General features: G+C 47.0%; 1 protein-coding gene across 2 annotated transcripts in view; it reads left to right on the top strand.

Moving 5' to 3' along the window:
• Positions 1 to 16821, top strand: part of MYO7B (myosin VIIB) — a 92549-nt gene that overhangs the window by 24624 nt on the left and 51104 nt on the right. For both annotated transcript variants that reach the window (XM_061135216.1, XM_061135215.1), the window contains exons 6-12: positions 7135 to 7256; positions 8218 to 8360; positions 10100 to 10213; positions 11706 to 11859; positions 14230 to 14306; positions 15612 to 15731; positions 16022 to 16164. In XM_061135216.1, the coding sequence (XP_060991199.1) occupies positions 7135 to 7256; positions 8218 to 8360; positions 10100 to 10213; positions 11706 to 11859; positions 14230 to 14306; positions 15612 to 15731; positions 16022 to 16164 (873 nt within the window). The remainder of the gene's footprint in view (positions 1 to 7134; positions 7257 to 8217; positions 8361 to 10099; positions 10214 to 11705; positions 11860 to 14229; positions 14307 to 15611; positions 15732 to 16021; positions 16165 to 16821) is intronic.

The following is a 16821-nucleotide window of genomic DNA, read 5'->3' as shown; positions in this document are numbered from 1 at the left end:
GTGGATTGGTTTAGAAATGGGACCCAGGATAGGCACTTGGGGTGCAAGGATCAAACAGGTGAGATCCCTCAAAAACAACCTCAGGAGGACTTCCCTGGTGGTCCAGTGGTTAAGACCCCCGGCTTCTAAGGCAGGGGGCTTGGATCCAGCTGCTGGTTGGGGAACTAAGATCTCACATGCTGCTGCCAGAAATAAAAAACAAAAATGAAACAACTTTAGGCAGATCTCAGAGAGGATGGCTCTCAGGCTGCTGGACCCAGAAGGGGTGTGTCCCTCTCCAGTCCAGATGCTGATCCCAACTCAGAGACAGACTCACTGCCTGGCCTGGCTTCTCTGCCTCCTGCCCTCCTGGTCCTCATGGAAGAGAGGCTGAGCAGGAAAGGAAGTGGGAGAGGAAATTTGGCTCCAGGGCTCCTTGCTTGGGGCTCCAGTAAAGTCATCTCTTCATTCATTTGTTTATTCATTCAAGATTCTGCTGTGTTCCAACTGTGTGTCCTTCTCTGTCCTAAGATGGCTAGACAGCGGCCAAGGAAAGGAACTAAAATCCCTGCCTTGTGGAGCTTACGTTCTAGAAATGGAGACAGGCAATAGACAAATAGTTTTGGCAGATAATAAGAACTTTGAAGAAAAACACTGCAAGGAAAGAGGAAAGAGAGTAATGGGGTCACTGCCTTAGGTGGAAGGGCAGATTGGGTTCGCCTCTCTGAGGAGCGGCCACTGGAACAGAGATCAGAACGAGGTCCTACAGTGTAGGTTGCCCTGTTGCATGCTCTCAGCAACTCTCTGAAGTAGATACTGCTATTCCTGTATTCCTGATGGGGAGACCTCCCACCAGAGAGGTTGATATTCTCTCCTAGTGACACAGCCGTGAAGCAGGAACTGGAACCCCAGAGCTCTGGAAGAGGAGACAGGGAGGTGGCCTGGCCAGGAAGCTTCACCCCCAGGACCACAGGGCCGCAGAAGAGCCCAGAGCACCTGGGCCGTGAGCGAGGCCCCCGAGTCCTCTGCCCTCAGCGTCACCTTCCCATGCAGGGGCGTCGTGGGAAGCGTCACCCTTTATGTCACACCTTCACTTGTGTCAGGGAAGAGGAACACTTGGATCAAAACTTCTTAAAAACTTAATATTTTCAGATGAAAGCGTGTTTGTCTGGAGTTTGCTTCAGTATAGTACAAGAGGGATGTCCCTGGCAGTCCTGTGGTTTAGAATTTGTGCTCTCAATGCAGGGGCTGCAGGTGTGATTCCTGGTCAAGGAACTACCATCCTGCACAGTGTGGGGGGAAAAATTATACAGGATGGGAATGAAGATTGGTCAGGAGTTGCAGCTGGGAATGGGACTCCAGGAGTTCATTAAGAAAACTGTAAAGTGCAGGAGCCCCTGGGGATCTTGTGAAAATGCAGATTCTGGCTGAGTAGAGCAAGGGAGCCTTGACGTTTGCATTTCCAATTAGGCAGCAGGCGCTGCTGGCATCTAGGCCATACTTTTATTAGCAGCATACTGCAGCATTCTGCCTTCATTTGTGATATTTGACACTTTCTATAATTTAAAAACGTTCATAAAAGCAACATTTCTCCCTTTATGATAATAATAGTGTTAATTACTGCAATCCTGAGTGTATGCTATGTGCCAAACATAAGTGTATTTTTCAATTTTAACACTCTAAGAAATTTTTATCTTTATACTGATTAATTATTTTATTGTTAAGGTTTAAAGCATGTAGTTTTATTTTGGTTTCCTCTTTAATTCATTATATTTTAGAAGAGTGCCTGTAGTTTCTAAATATAAAAATACTTCCACCTTTTAACTCGATTTCTAATTTAATCACATTGTGATTAATATGTTCTATATGTTATTTACGCTGAAATACACTGACTTCTTTTACAGCCCTATTACTTGGTCAACTCTGTGACTATTTTATGTCAGCTTCAAGACATTTATATGTTCTTTGTTAGCTCATGAGTCTATAAATAATTATTAGTTTAAGTTTATTAGTGCTTTTTATATATGCTTTAGATTTCTGATAAAAAAAAGTTTCAAAAACCTCCTTTTAGTTTCCACAAAGTTGGCTTTGTGTATTTGCAGGCTGTGTTATTAGGTGCATACAAATTTGTGATATTGATATTCAGGGAATGGTTTCTTTTATTATGTAATGCCCTATTTTTTCTATTAATGCTTTTTTCCTTGCTATATTTTGTAGTAATATTTTGTCTATTTTTTGGTTATTTGTTTTTTTCCCAAACTCTGTGTGAGCATAGTGTTTTGGCTATTTTTTCTGATTACTATTTTATGGCATATATTAATGCTTTTTTTCTTCCAGTTTTATTGAGATATAATTGATATACAGTTAATTATAAGTTACGTTTAAGGTGTATAGCATAATGAATTGACATACATCATGGAATGATTATCACAAGAAGTTTAGTGAGCATCCATCATCTTACAGATACAAAATTAAAGAAACAAAAAAAAAAATGTTTTTCCTTGTGATAAGAATTCAGGATTTTCTCTCTTAACAACTTTCGTATGTGATGTGCTAATTACACTTATCATGTTGTAGTTTACATGATAAATGCTAGGTAGAGTATTTTGTGTTGTATGTTTTCCCTTCTACTACTTTAAATAAATTGTGCAACTCCCTTCTGGCCTGCAGACTTTCTGCTGAAAAGTCAGCTGATAGCCTTTTAAGAGTTCCCTCGTACGTCACTGTTTTTCTCTTGCTGCTTTTAATATTTTCTCCTTGTCTTTAATTTTTGCCACTTTAACTACAATTTGTCTTGGTTGGGTCCTCATTGGTTGATCTTGATTGGGACTCTCTGTGTTTCTGTACTTGGATGTCAGTTTCCTTTCCGAGGTTGGGAAAATTTTTAGCTATTATGCCTTCAAATATGTTCTCTGCCCACTTTCTCTCCCTCTTCTCCTTCTGGGACCCCTATAAAGTGAACATTAGTATTCTTGATGTTGTTCCAGGAGTCTCTTAACCTGTCCTCATTTCTTTTCATTCCTTTTTTCTGTTGAGCATCAGTGAATTTCACTGCAGTTTCAGCTTGCTGGTCCATTTCTATATATCATCTGATCTACTGCTGTTTCCCTCTCTTGTATTTTTTTAATTTGGTTATTGTATTCCTCAGATCTGTTTGGTCTTCTTTATACACTCTAACTCTCTATTAAACTTCTTACTGTGTTCATGCATTTTTTCTGAGTTCTTTGAGCATCTTTACAGTCATTACCTTGAGCTCTGTCTCAGGCATATTATTTGTCTCCACTTTACTTCACTCTTCTGGAATTTTTTCTTGTTCTTCTGTTTGGAACACATTCCTCTGCTGCCTCCTTTTGTCTCATTTGATGTTTTTACTTCTATGTATCTGTTAGGTTGGTTACAATTCCTGACTTTGGAGAAGTGGCCTTTTGTAGGAGACAGCACACTCTGATCAGCAGAGCTCTATGCTCTGGTGGCGCCCCCTATGTGAGTGACTTGGGTCATCCACTGTGGTGGGCTGACTACCAAAGGTGGTCTAGTAGGTGTGACTGGCCCCTGGTCCAGTTTGTTGCCAGGCCCTGCCTCATATGAAGGCTTCTGACAGCTGGCGAGGCCTTGTCACAAGGCTGCAGGCCCCTGAGGGATCCTGGGGCTAATGGTGAGCAGGACAGAGCTCTCAAATGGATAGTTGCCGGCCTGGGAATCCCAGATCCAGTGTTGGCCCACTGATGGGCGGGGCCAGCTCCTGACATGGCTAGCTGCAGGGTCTGGCATGTCCCAAATCTAGCTTTGTCCTGTTGACGAGTAGGGCTGTGCCTTGGGGTGTCCTGGCGCTAGTGCCGGTTCACAGTGGGTAGAACTGGATTTCCAAGGTATCTCAGAGCTGGTGTCAACCTGCTGGTAGGCAGGACCCAGGGGTTTTCAAGGTTGGTGTTGGCCTGATTGTGGATGGGGACTGGAGTCCAGGGGGTTCTGAGGGTAGTGCCAGCTCACTGGAGGGTGAGGCTGTGTTCTGGGTCCTCTAGTGGACAGGGCCAGGTCCTGTCCAACGGTGTGCTCTGGGGGTCTTAAGGCAGCAGCCCTGCTATGGGTGGAGCTGTGTCCTGGCCCTGCTCATTGCTTGGCATGTGGTGTTCCAACACTGGTACCAACAGGCTGGTGGGCAGGGCTGAATCCAGGCTGAATAAGCTAGAGGGAGGATTCCACCCTGGCACTTTGGAGCACCAGTGTCCATGTGGTCAACAAGCTCCACAAGAAGGCTGCCCGCAGTGTCTGTGTCCCAGGGCAAGACGCAGTTGCCTCCTGTCTCCAGGATGCTCACTAGGACCAGCAGGCAGGTCTGACCCAGGCTCCTTTCAAATCACTGCTTCTGCCCTGGGTCCTGGAGCATGTGAGATTTTATGTGCACCGTTTATAAGTGGAGTCTCCATCTCCCACATCCCTCTGGTTGTCCTGAAGGTAGGCCCCGCTGACCCTCAAAGCTTCCTCACTCCTTGGGGAGAACCTGTGTGGTTACACTTCTTCTCCCATTTGTGGGTCACCTACCGGGGGTATGTGTCTCGACTACACTGCATCTCTGCCCCTCCTCCGACTGTCTCCTTGTGGCTCCTTCTTTTTTGCTGTTGTTTTTCTTTGTTTAAGTTGATATATTTTAACTGTGAGTTAAGTATATTTTATCCTTTAAACACAATGCCATGTAAGGTTTAGTCCTGAGACAATGAAGTAAACATCTTTTGTTTGCTTTTTTGTTGTTGTTGTTTTTGGTTTTTTAACTTTCTTGGAGTACAGTTGACTTACAATGTTGTGTTAGCTTCAGGTATACAGTGAAGTAATTCTCCATTCTTTCTCCGATTCTTTTCTGATATAGGTTATCATAGAATGTTGAGTACAGTTCCGTGCTATGGTTCTTTCTTTTCTTTTTTTTTTTACCGTAGCTTTATATTCTAAGTTAGTACATTTTTAAGGGGAAGATAGTTTAATATTACATCAGCTTATCCTTCATGAAACCAGGGTGTTTTCTGCAACTTCTTTGTGAGAGTCGTATACATTATCTTCTGGCCTTGGGGCCTATTGACATTTTGTGACCTAGGTGAAAGCAAAGCTGTTTTCTGTAATCTATTCTTTAATGAACACAAAGGTCAGTCCTTTTGCAGAAGTTATCAGTTAAATTTATCTAAAAGGTTTACCACACAAAGACTCTGCAGCTCCGGTGAGGCAGCCCCTGTTTAGCATTCCTGGTTAAGATGAACAATTCTAAACTCTTATTTTTCTAAATCTTTAACTCTAACCACTTTTAGAATAATATTTTTGTGTTCTCTAATAGGGCTTCCTCACCCCCCAAAGGGCTCTGTGCCTATTAGGGCCTTTAGTGAGATCAGGTTCTTTATGCTGTTCATGATTAAGGTGTTGTGAGCAGTCATGTACATTAATACGCATTTGCCAAGCAGGCTAGAATGCCAGCAAAGGGGTCTAAATTGAAACACTCCTTTCATCCTGGATAATCTTATAGGATACCGCCCTCTGGGGGACATGTTGATTAAAGTTCTAGGTTGATTCTGTTTGGAGAGAAATCGGGGAAGGCCTACCTGTGTCACAGAAATTAGGGAGTAGTCTAATATAGCAAGCATCAGAAAGACAGAGATCATCTTGAAGGTGAGCGCCGGGGCAGCTTTTCGAAATCCCTGAAGTCCTGATCTGCCTTGCTTGTCAGGGCTTCTCTTCATGACCTTGTCATGGGTGGGATCTCGTGTGCTGGCTCCCGGCATCTCCCCCTTTTTTATTTTTTAAGACAGCCAGATGGATCTCAGTCGTGAGCTTTTGAGTGCTCTGCTGGAGAGTTCTGACAATGCAAGGAAGGATTATAATGAGAAGTAAAACTAGGGCTGCTACAGCAGCATAACTGAAGATAGTTGATAGGATATTTTTTCCAGTAATAAAGTTAGAAAAGGTATGAAAAAATTCATTAGCAGCTCCTGCAGCAGTAAAGTCCAGGCGGGAATGTTCTAAAGTTTTTATCTGACCGTGAAGCTTTCCAAGATCTAAACTAATGCTTGAGCTATTCCATACACCTGAAATATGATTTTTAATCCTTTCCCAGTTATAATCTGTATCATTTACTTTTAGGGGTGTTACACAAATCCACCGATAGTCGGCATGACAGGATAATGCTAATATGGTTCTTTCTTTATGTATTATTTAAACATTTCTTTTCTGTTAGTCTTTCCGTTTTTGTCATCAATAATTTCTCTGTAAATATTTGTAACTTTGATGTGCTCATGGGAGGAGGTGAGCTCTGGGTCTTTATACATCACCATCTTGGCTAGTCCACTGACATAAGTCATTTTTAAAACTGTTTTTCATGTTTCACTAGTATTAAATTAATATATATTCACCATGAAAATCTTCAAAATTTTCAGAAAAACAAATATTCTCAGAAAAAAATTGCTAGACATTTCTGGAAGAAAAGTTTTCCTCCACTCTCTTGGATAAATTTTACTTAATAGTACCTACATTTGGCACTTCACTTAACTAGTAAGCATTGCTCATGTTACTGCTCTGTGCAGACCTGGATTAAGCAGCTGCACAATATTCTCTGACTATATGGACCATAATTTCCCACATTTATGTTACTTCCAATGTTCCACAATTGCAATGACAAAAAAATAATGCTTTAAAGAGCAGGAAGCATTTGGGGAGACAGCTTTTTCTGATTTTAAGATTCTTTCTTTAGACTAAAGGCAGGATAATTCTGAAGGGGTTTGCAACTATGACAGATTGCTTTCCCAAAGGACTGATGCTATTTCCCTTCTGTCCAGAACGACCTTGCTGCTCACAGAGACAATGTTATATCAGGGCATGGCATCACCCAGTCTCGTTCATTCATCTACGGAGACTAAATACTGAGCCAGTGACCCTGAGATGAACCAGATGTCAGCAGGACTGTGCAGTGGAGCAGAGGAGGAAAGATGAACACACCAATAATTAGCACCAAGTTAGCAGGGGATGTCAGGGTGAACGCAGTGCGATTTCTGCCCAGTGAGAGAGCATCTTTGTTCAGACTGGCCCAGAAAGTGGACCTCTGGTGGGTATGCAGGAGAGTCAAGAGATGTTGAAAAATAGTTGTTTCACTGACTGTCATACCTGTATGCCTCTTTGCAGTGGCGAGTCTGGGGCAGGGAAAACAGAGGCCACCAAGCTCATCCTGCAGTTCCTGGCCACCATCAGTGGCCAGCATTCGTGGATTGAGCAGCAGGTCCTGGAAGCCAACCCCATCCTGGAAGGTAAGCAGTCACCCACCATGCCAGCCCTGCCAGGTGATGCTTGTGGGGAAGAAGGACAGGGTAAGCCATAAACTTTCAGCAACTTCTCAGGATTCCCCAGGACACAAAAGACAAGGATGGGGTGGATGGTAGTGTCGCGGCTCCCATGAAGCACAGAAAAGAAAGACTGATGGCCTTATTAGCTTTCACAGGTGTGTTTTCCACACACAGGATCTTAAGCATTCCTTTAAAAAAGAATCCAAAATAAAATCAATTTGGGAAATTCTGGGAATGGATTATTGATACACAGAAGGATCCCAAATGTATTATGCTAATAAAAGTAGCCAGACCCTCTATTTTTTTCATTTACCTGTACAAGTGAGGATGTGAGTGCAAAAATATCTTTCTTTATGCAGTCACATCATCAAACAGCTCTATGGAATGCACTTCAGATCATATTGCAACCCAAATGCCATCTGGTCTAACTTCCTTATCCACACCCTGGCTTGTGCCAGCTCTTGTCACTCTCCTTGCAAGCCTGCCCTCTCTAGCCTAGTCTCTGCCCCACAGCCTGAGCAATCTTTCTCAAATGCACCCAAACTCCCTCAGGAGGGTTCCTGCTTCCCTCATTGCCCGTGGGACTAATTCCGAACTTCTTAGCTTCCTGCTCAAGGTTCTTTGCTACTTGGCCCCACCTGGGAATGGTTCCATCCATCTTCCTCTGCTTTTCTCCTGTATCCTATGGTCCAGCCGAATTTCCCTTCCTGAAAGCACACTTCATGCTATCTGACCTCCTAACCTTTGGCTGCACTTTGACTTCCTCTTAGCAAACCCTTGGCCGCCACCACTGTCTGGTGTAAGCCTACCCATCCTTCAGCTCTGGACTTAGCTACCTCCTCTGGGAAACCTTCCCAGAAGGTCTCACTAAAAATAAAATTTCTATTCTCTGCTCCCATCGTGGGCATCATCCTCTGGCCCTTAGCCTTTGGAAATGCCAAGACAATCCGAAATGACAACTCAAGCCGCTTTGGGAAGTACATTGACATCTACTTCAACTCCAGTGGGGTGATCGAGGGGGCACGCATCGAGCAATTTCTCCTGGAGAAATCCCGGGTCTGCCGGCAGGTAAGGCCTCTGCCTACTACCCTGGTCCTGGGGAACCTCCCCTTGCCCTAGGATGGGAATCCGGGGACTGGGGAGGCTTCCAAGAGAGTTCCCTTCCATCACTCTCATACCTCTCTCCCTCCTGCCGGGACCCCCACAGGCCTTATCTCACTGCCATTGAGCCCTGGCCTGAGATGGGCCAGGGACCCCTAAAATTGGATAATGATGGTTCTTCCCCAGTATTCAAGGAAATGATAGGGTAGGATACTCCGCTCATGTAATGGTATAAGCCCTAACACGTGTGAGTGTGCATAAGCATGCATGCACACACACACATGAAGTTTCAGAATGGGGACATGCCACTGAAGGGGCTGGAGATGTGTATGAGACCAGGCAGACACCTGGACACTGTGGCGAGCTGGAGGAGGAAGCTCACCTTCAGTGACCCCTACCTGCTGCCAGGTGTTTCCCCTGGGTTATCTCGTTAGATCTTCACAACAACCAAGAGAGACAGGTCTCTTTGTCCCCATTGTATAGATGAGGAAACCGAGTCCAGGGTAACTTATCTAGGTCCCAGAACTAGTAGAAGGTAGAATCTGTCAGACTCCAAAGTTTGCTCTCTCCAGAAGTTTATAGTTCTTCACATAGTGGTTGGTGAATTCACAGAATTTGGTCCTCATAGAGACATCCCAGAATGAACAGGAGACTTCTAAAGCAGATCAGAGACAAGTCCTGTCCATGATAAGATTAAAAATTTTGCGGCGGTGGGGGGGCAGGGGGAACTTCCCTTGTGGTCCGAAGGTTGGGACTTCATCTTCCAATACGTGGCATGCAGGTTTAATCCCTGGTCAGAGATCTCACATGCCTTGGGGCCAGAAAACGTATAACAGAAGCAATATCGTAACAAATTCAATACTTTTAAAACGGTTCATGTCAAAAAAAATTTTTTGGCGTGTAGGTGGGATCGCAGAGGTGGACACGACTGAATGGAGCATGCATGCACGCACTCTCAGTAAATGTACTAGTGATGTATAGAAAGGACACCCAATGGTTCTGAGGGAGAAGAGGAGGTCGTCGGAGGAGTGGGAAGGTGGGGGAAGAGAAACTCCCCCTTTAACACTCTGTACTTGGAACTGCCTGAATTTCACAACAGAGATGTGCTCATAAATAATGTTTAAAAATGCAGAAGACCCAGCTAGGTAAACCTGTGGAAGTCAGGTCCCTGGGGGTCATGAGGTGATAGGAAGGCTTCGTCGTCGTTGTTGCTCAGTTGCTAAGTCATGTCTGACTCTTTTGCGACCCCACTAGGCTCCTCTGTCCATGGGATTTCCCCGGCAAGAATACTGAGTGGGTTGCCATTTCCTTCTCTGGGGGCTCTTCCTGGAGGATTAAACTTGTGTCTCCCACATCTCTTGCATTAGCAGATAGATTCCTTGCCACTGAGCCACCAGTGAAGGCTTTACCTAGACTGTAGAGTCGGGAATTCTGAGTCAGAGAGCCTGGATCTGAATCCTGACACCTTGCTTTGCCTGTGACTCTGGACTGCAGGGGGCGGTCAGGCTACAGGAAAGTGCCAGGGAGTGACATTCTGGCCTCGGATGAGGACAGTGACCAGGCATGCTCATCCCTTGGGTCAATGCCAGAGTCCTGCTGGCTGGGGAGGAAGGAAACTGGGACAGGGCTGGGGCCGGGAGACAGTTCCGAGGACCCACAGCCTCAGGGAAGCTGCTTACAAGCTCCTGGAACTCCCTCCCTGCCAGGCCCCGGAGGAGCGCAACTACCACATCTTCTACTGCCTGCTCATGGGGATGAGCGCCGAGGAGAAGAAGCTGCTGTGCCTGGGGACGCCCTCGGAGTACCACTACCTCACCATGGTGAGGCTGTCTGCCCCCTCCCCGGCCCTCCTCCCCTCTCCCCTCCTGCCCCACCCCTCCTCCCCTTCCCACCTCTCCCTGCCCTGCCTCTTACAATGAGGAAGAAGTAAGAAGGGCCAGTTCTTGCTCAACGTTGGTTTACAGCCTCATAAAAGCCCAGACTCTGGGTAGGCGCCTGGGCGGGGACTGGGGGCTCCCTTTTTCCCTTCTCCACTCCACCCTTCTGTGTTTGGCATCCACTTTACAACCATCAGAGGATTACTCTTGACCATCAGAGTCCTGCCCTTGTCCGTGTGCTTCCTTGTTTTCCACAGAGCCTGTAGTCCTGCCACACAAGCCTCACCTTCCTTTGGTCCTAATGGACAGAAGGCTCCTGGCCACCCCGTAGCTCCCCCTCATTTCATCCCAGTCACCGTCCTCCTAGGTGCCCCGAGAACTTGAACTCCAGGAGGGCAGAGGCCTTGCTCAGTTGTGTCCCCATGCCTGGAACATTGCCAGACAATCAGTCTCACAAGTGGGGCTTGTGGTGTTGACAAGAGAATGAATGAGATCCAGCTCTTGACGCTCTCTCCTGCCTAACCCATGTCTACCCTGTCTCTGCCTGAGGCCTTCATCATCTCTTGCCTAGACCATGGTGCTACTTTCCTACTGGGTGCCCCTTCTCCGCAGACTTGACCCCCAATCTATCATCCACCCCACAGATCTCCCATACAGGGTGCCTGACAGACCGTATTCCTGATCACAGCTTTTTGGAAGTTCCTTGTGGCTCTTTGGCAAGGTTTCCAAGTCCCTCCAGATCCCACCGTCTGCCAGCCTCTCCTCCTCCACATGAGCCCAGCCTCTTTGCAACCTTCTTGCCTCCCATCTCACAGCCTAGCTCAAGCTCTTATCTGCCAAAACCCTCTCTCCCTGTGCTGCCATAAAGCTCAACCTGTGGAACCAGCTCAGGTGCCTCCTCCAGGAAGCCTTTCCCCAGTTCCCAGGAGGGCTGGCCAAGCCCCCTTTTGTCTCAGCATCTGCAAAAGCCTATGACATAATCTTTCTGCCTCTTCTCCTGGATGCAACAGCATGCAGAGCAGGGCCAGCTCTCTCCATTAATGAATTCCCAGTAAGTACCCCAGTAGGTACACACAGTGAGCCTTAGAAAGTGTTTGTCAAAGGAATTAACCCATGGAATTCCCCCAAGAGACTGAGGCAGGCATTACCATGGATGGTTGACAAATAAGAGGCTCAGAGAAACTGAATGACTTAGCTATGGCCACACAGCTATCAAGCTACCATAGAATTCTGGGTCTATATCACCATAATTCTGCCTTTGGAAATACCTTTGTGTATTTTATGAGCTTGGTCCTCCAGGTGGTCCCATGGGACCCACCCAGAGCCAACGAAGTATCACTTACCAGGGGCCTTTGGCTGAGTCCCTGATACATCCCTGCCTTGCTGGTCCTACAATGGAGAAGGCCCCCAAAAGCTGATGTGTTCAATCTTTCAGGGGAACTGTACTTCCTGTGAGGGGCGCAATGATGCCAAGGACTATGCCCATGTCCGCTCGGCCATGAAGATCCTCATGTTCTCTGACTCCGAAAACTGGGACCTCAGCAAGCTGCTGGCCACTATTCTCCACCTGGGCAATGTGGAGTTCATGGGTAATGCTGTTTCCATCCAAAGTACACCCCTGAGGAGGAAGAATGGAGACTAGAGGAGGAAGAAATCCCTGTGGGTTCTCATCCAAAGTGCCCATCAGAGTCACAATGTGTTGGAAGAGTACATTAGGAATTTTAGCTGTAATTTTAGAGGTCTTGTGGAGTTAGGGCAGAAGATGCCAAAGCTTAGGGCCCTCCAAAGGTGAAGACATTGATCAATCATCCCAAACTTTTGGCTGGAAACCCAAAGGGTAAGCAAAGCCGTGCATGAACCCGCCAGCCATTTCTAAGCGTCCAGTTGGTCTGGAGACTCAAGTGCCCTGGCCTGTTTTGTTACTGCCCCGAGTGCCTGACAGAAATTACTGACAATCCTCTCTGGAAGAAAGCAACAGCAACACAGAAAGACAAAAAGATGGAAAATATAAAAGAGAAAATAGGAGACCTAGAAGATACAGTGAGAAGATACAGTATACATTTAATTAGAGTTCTAAAGGGAAAGAGAAAGTGTGTGTGCAGAGTGGAAAGACAAAAAAGATGGAAAACAGAAACTTCCCTAGTGGTCCAGTGGCTAAGACTCCCTGTTACCAATCCAGGGTGTCCAGGTTCGATCCTGGGTCAGAGAACTAGATCTCACATGCTGCAACTAAGAGTTCACATGCCACAACCAAAGGACCCGAATGCCGTAACAAAGACCCAACGCAGCCAAATAATAAATAAGTAAATATTTTTTAAAAGATGGAAAATATAAAAGACAGAGTTGAGACTTCAAAGATAGAGTGAGAAGATGTAGAATACGTTTAATTAGAGTTCTGAAGGAAAAGAGAGGGTTGGGACTTAAACAACACTTGAAGGGATTATGGCTGGCTCTAGATCTAATGAAAGACACCAACTCACACAGCAGTGGAAAAAAAGACAGATTTTTCAATAAACTGTTCCAGGGCGATTGGGTATTCATGTAGAAAACATGAACCACTATCTCGGATCATATAAGGAAATCTACTCCAGCAGGCTGTAGCCGGGTGACCAAACCGGGCACTTGTGCCGGCAAAAAGTGGGTGCTGATAAGCAGGGGGCTTCAGGACATGGAATACTATCAAACGTGATGTTGAGGAAATGAAGCCAGGCAAAAGAAGGCAGAGCGCTCACACACAAAATCTAAACACAGATAAAATTAAATGCTACAGGGCTTCGCTGGGGGCTCAGTGGTAAAGAATCTGCCTGCCAAAGCAGGAGACTCACGTTCAATCCCCGATCTGGGAAGATCCCACATGCTGTGGGGCAACTAAGCTACAACTATAGAGCTTGTGCCCAAAGCCCAGGAAGAGCAGCAGCAGAAGCCCACACACTGCAGCTGGAGAGTAGCCTCCACTCTCTGCAATTAGAGGAAAAGCCAGTGCAGCAACCAAGACCCGGCACAGCAAAAAAGAGATAAATAAATTTTTTTAATTAAATGCTACAGAGGAATGCAGATATTTAGATAACATATAAGTAAACAGGTAAGATTAAATGCAGTTTAGTGATTAAATCAGTGAGGGACAGGGAGGCCTGGCATGCTGTAGTCCATGGGGTCACAAAGAGTCAGACTTGACTGAGCGACTGAACAGCAACAGGGATCAACATCTAGGTAGTAAAAAGATAAGGAAAAACCAAGGAAGTGGTTTCTGTGGTGTCAGGAGAATATTGCCTTCGGTGGAGGAGCTGGTCTGAGCAGGAAAGGTCCCAGCTGTTTGTGAAGCTCTGGGTTTGGCTTAAGTGGTTGCTTCACAATGCTGACATAATAATTATCCGTTATAACATACCTTTGGGTTTTATGCATTTCTTATCCATACGCTTTAGTTTACAATTTTTAAGTCTAAAGAAGAAAAAAAAAAAAAATGACAGAAACAGCTTTCTTTCCTCCCTGCAGCTCAGCGGCCCTAAAGGGAGGGACTCAAAGGGGAAGGATTGAACCAGTAGGTGGGTCAGGAGACCTGCTGAGCTGGGCCCTGCTTCATCCTTTGCTGAATGAATGAACACACCTAGGTCTCTAAGGACAGCAGAGCAGATGGAATGAGACCAATGGGTCATCCTCTCCCTTGATAGACCCCACCCGCCCCACCAGCACCAGACTTCTCCCTCCAACAGCTTCAAACTCCTCTTTGAGTCAGGATCTCAATCTGGGCAGAGGGGGACATACCCTATGAACAGTGGTTAGAATCAAAATGTTGATAGTCCCCAGAGAGGTCACGACTCTCAGAGGGGGCCTGGGAGAGGCAGTGCCCCTCACCCAGGGATGGTTGTCTCTGAGGCATGCGTCTGGGACAGCCTCCCTGGGGGCTCTGTCCCATCCCTTCAGGCCACTTTGCCTCTCAGGGTCATTGCTTCTCTCTGCAGCTGCGATCTTTGAGAACCTGGACTCCTCTGACGTGATGGAGACCCCTGCCTTTCCCACTGTGATGAAGTTACTGGAGGTAACTCTGCTCTTCTGTCCGCCAGCCTCCTTTTTTTTGTGAGCAGCCCCAGGGCCTGGGCTGAGAGCCCTTCCCAGTCTCCAGTTCCTGCCTCCCAGGCTCTCACTCACCCTCTCCCCTCCAACTCCCCTGCGGAGCACTACAGGCCCTAGGGGTGGGAATCAGGCCCATGGAGTTAATCATTAACTAAGTCCCGGAAATGTTCAGTTTGACTTGAACATGTGTTTCTTGCCCTTTTCCGGACCTTCTTGCTCTTCCACGGCCTTTACTCAACTTTCTACCCCACCCATTCCCCAGGTTGTCCCCACTCAACCAATCTGAGGCCTTTACAGCCAAACATCCTTGCCCCATATCCTCGTCCCCAGGGCTTCTCCATGAGTTGTGCTCTTCTGGGCTGATGGAATGTACTCAGACCACTCACCCTGTGTGTTATTTTTGCTGTTGTTTTTTTTTGGCTTTGCCACACTGCTGGCCCTGTAGGCAGTTAGGCTGTGACTGCTGATACTTGTACTTTCTATATAACTTGCAATGCAGGAAGCTCAGGTTCCATCCCTGAGTAGGAAGATCCCCTGGAGATGGAAATGGCAACCTACTCCAGTATTCTTGCCTAGAAAATTCCATGGGCAGAAGAGCCTGGTGGTCTATAGTCCATGGGGTTTCAAAGAGTTAGATGACTGAGTGACTGACACTTTCGCTCTCACATAGCATGTGGGATCTTAGTTCTCCAGTGAGGGATGGAACCTGTGTCCCTTACATTGCAAGCATGGAGTCTTAACTGCTGGACCACCAGGAAGTTTCCCCTGCACATTATTAAAGAGATCAAATAGAGCCTTGACTTGGAGGACAAGTGATGGGGCTTTGTAATCACACCCCACTAACAGATTCAGTGGGAAATTAATAGAATCAGAAGGGGAAAAAAGCCATCACAATAGGTAGGTACATTTTGCTGCTAATGTTTTTCATGTGGTTGCAGGGTTCTTAGAAACCTTGGGGGTTTGCCAGCCAAGTCTTCTTTGCATGTGGGAGGGACTTCATCCAGACTCTTGTTCATTTGGGCCTCCAGACTCCAGGCAGGAGTGACTTCTGTTGAGGTGTATTCAGATGTCAGTGGCCAGGCCTCAGAACCCTCCATGCCCACTGTTTTCCAGGGTCCACCCGATGATGGGCCCAGTACCAGGAGGCCAGCACAAGACTGGTCAACCAAGCAGCCAGCATCCTCAAGGCCCACCTTGAGGTCATGAGAGAGCATGTTGGCACCAGGCCCTGCTCTATCAGCTGTGATGCCAGCCCCTACCTGCCTTCCAGGTGAAGGACCAGGCCCTCCGAGACTGTCTGATCAAGCACTCCATCACCATCCGCGGGGAGTTTGTCACCAGGCCCCTGAACATCACTCAGGCTGCAGACCGGAGGGACGCCTTTGTCAAGGTGCAGAGTTGTGGGAGAAGGGGCCTACATGTCTATGTGTTGAGTGTAGCTCCTTGCCTGGTGAGTGGACAGCAGGAAAGGGCAGAGAGCTGGGCAAGTCCTGACTCTGCCAGTCCCCTGTCTGGTGACCATGGGCTGCCCAGACTCTCCAGGGTGGTTTCTTGCCTTAAAGTAAGAGTGATCTCCCTCAGTAGGTCCAGTGCCTGTGGCCTTCCCAGATAAACTTGGAGAAAGCAGCAGCCTTCCTCTCATGCATCAAAGCCTGTGGGTTCTACCCCATGTCTCTACAGGGCATCTATGGGCATCTCTTCCTGTGGATTGTCAAGAAGATCAATGCTGCAATTTTCACCCCACCTGCCCAGAACCCCCAAAATGTGCAAAGGACAGTCGGCCTCCTGGACATATTTGGTTTTGAAAACTTCCAGAAAAATAGGTATGGAGGTCCCTGCACCTGCTTTCAGAAAAATGAGAGATGAGCTAAGTCCTCCCCGAGCCAACTGGAGGGCAGCCATTCCTCTCCAGACTGGCCGGGAGCAGGGCCTCAACTCCGCTCACAGACGCCGGGGTGAGTGCCTCGGCAAGACTGTGTCCTTCCTCAGTGAGGCAGTTCACGCACATCCCCTGGCATCCACAAGCTGTCTAGGAAAGGCCATGTAGCTAACAGCAGCATGAGAGTCAGGCTGACACGCCAGCATTCATCACCCGTCTCCAGCTATCCACTCTTCTCACAAACTAGAATGAATTATCACGTGTGGTTAAGGTGAAAGTGGAAATCAATAACACTAATGTGACTGCATCCTTAGGTGGGCTATCATAGTAGGTGATGGGGAAGGCAGGGGCTTTGTGGCCCATCCCCAGTTTTTCAGTCTAACAAGGGTAAGGTGAGGCAGGACACTTCTGACCCAGTGTCCCAGCCTGGAGGCTGAAGAGCTGGAGAAATGAAGCAGGTCAGAAAAGTAATTCCCAGCTAAGACTGCAATGAAGACTGGGGTGGAAGTAGACAGAGGCAGCAAGGGGAGCCAGGCCCTGGAGCTAGATGAGGACAGGGGAAGTATCATCAAAGGGCCAGATGAGGAAAAAGGACGGGGGA

This window comes from Dama dama, chromosome 33 (genome assembly GCF_033118175.1).
Source record: "Dama dama isolate Ldn47 chromosome 33, ASM3311817v1, whole genome shotgun sequence".
In the NCBI taxonomy this organism is placed as follows: domain Eukaryota; kingdom Metazoa; phylum Chordata; class Mammalia; order Artiodactyla; family Cervidae; genus Dama; species Dama dama.
The sequence above is the reverse complement of the archived record's forward strand: the minus strand, read 5'-3'. Positions and strand labels throughout refer to the sequence as shown.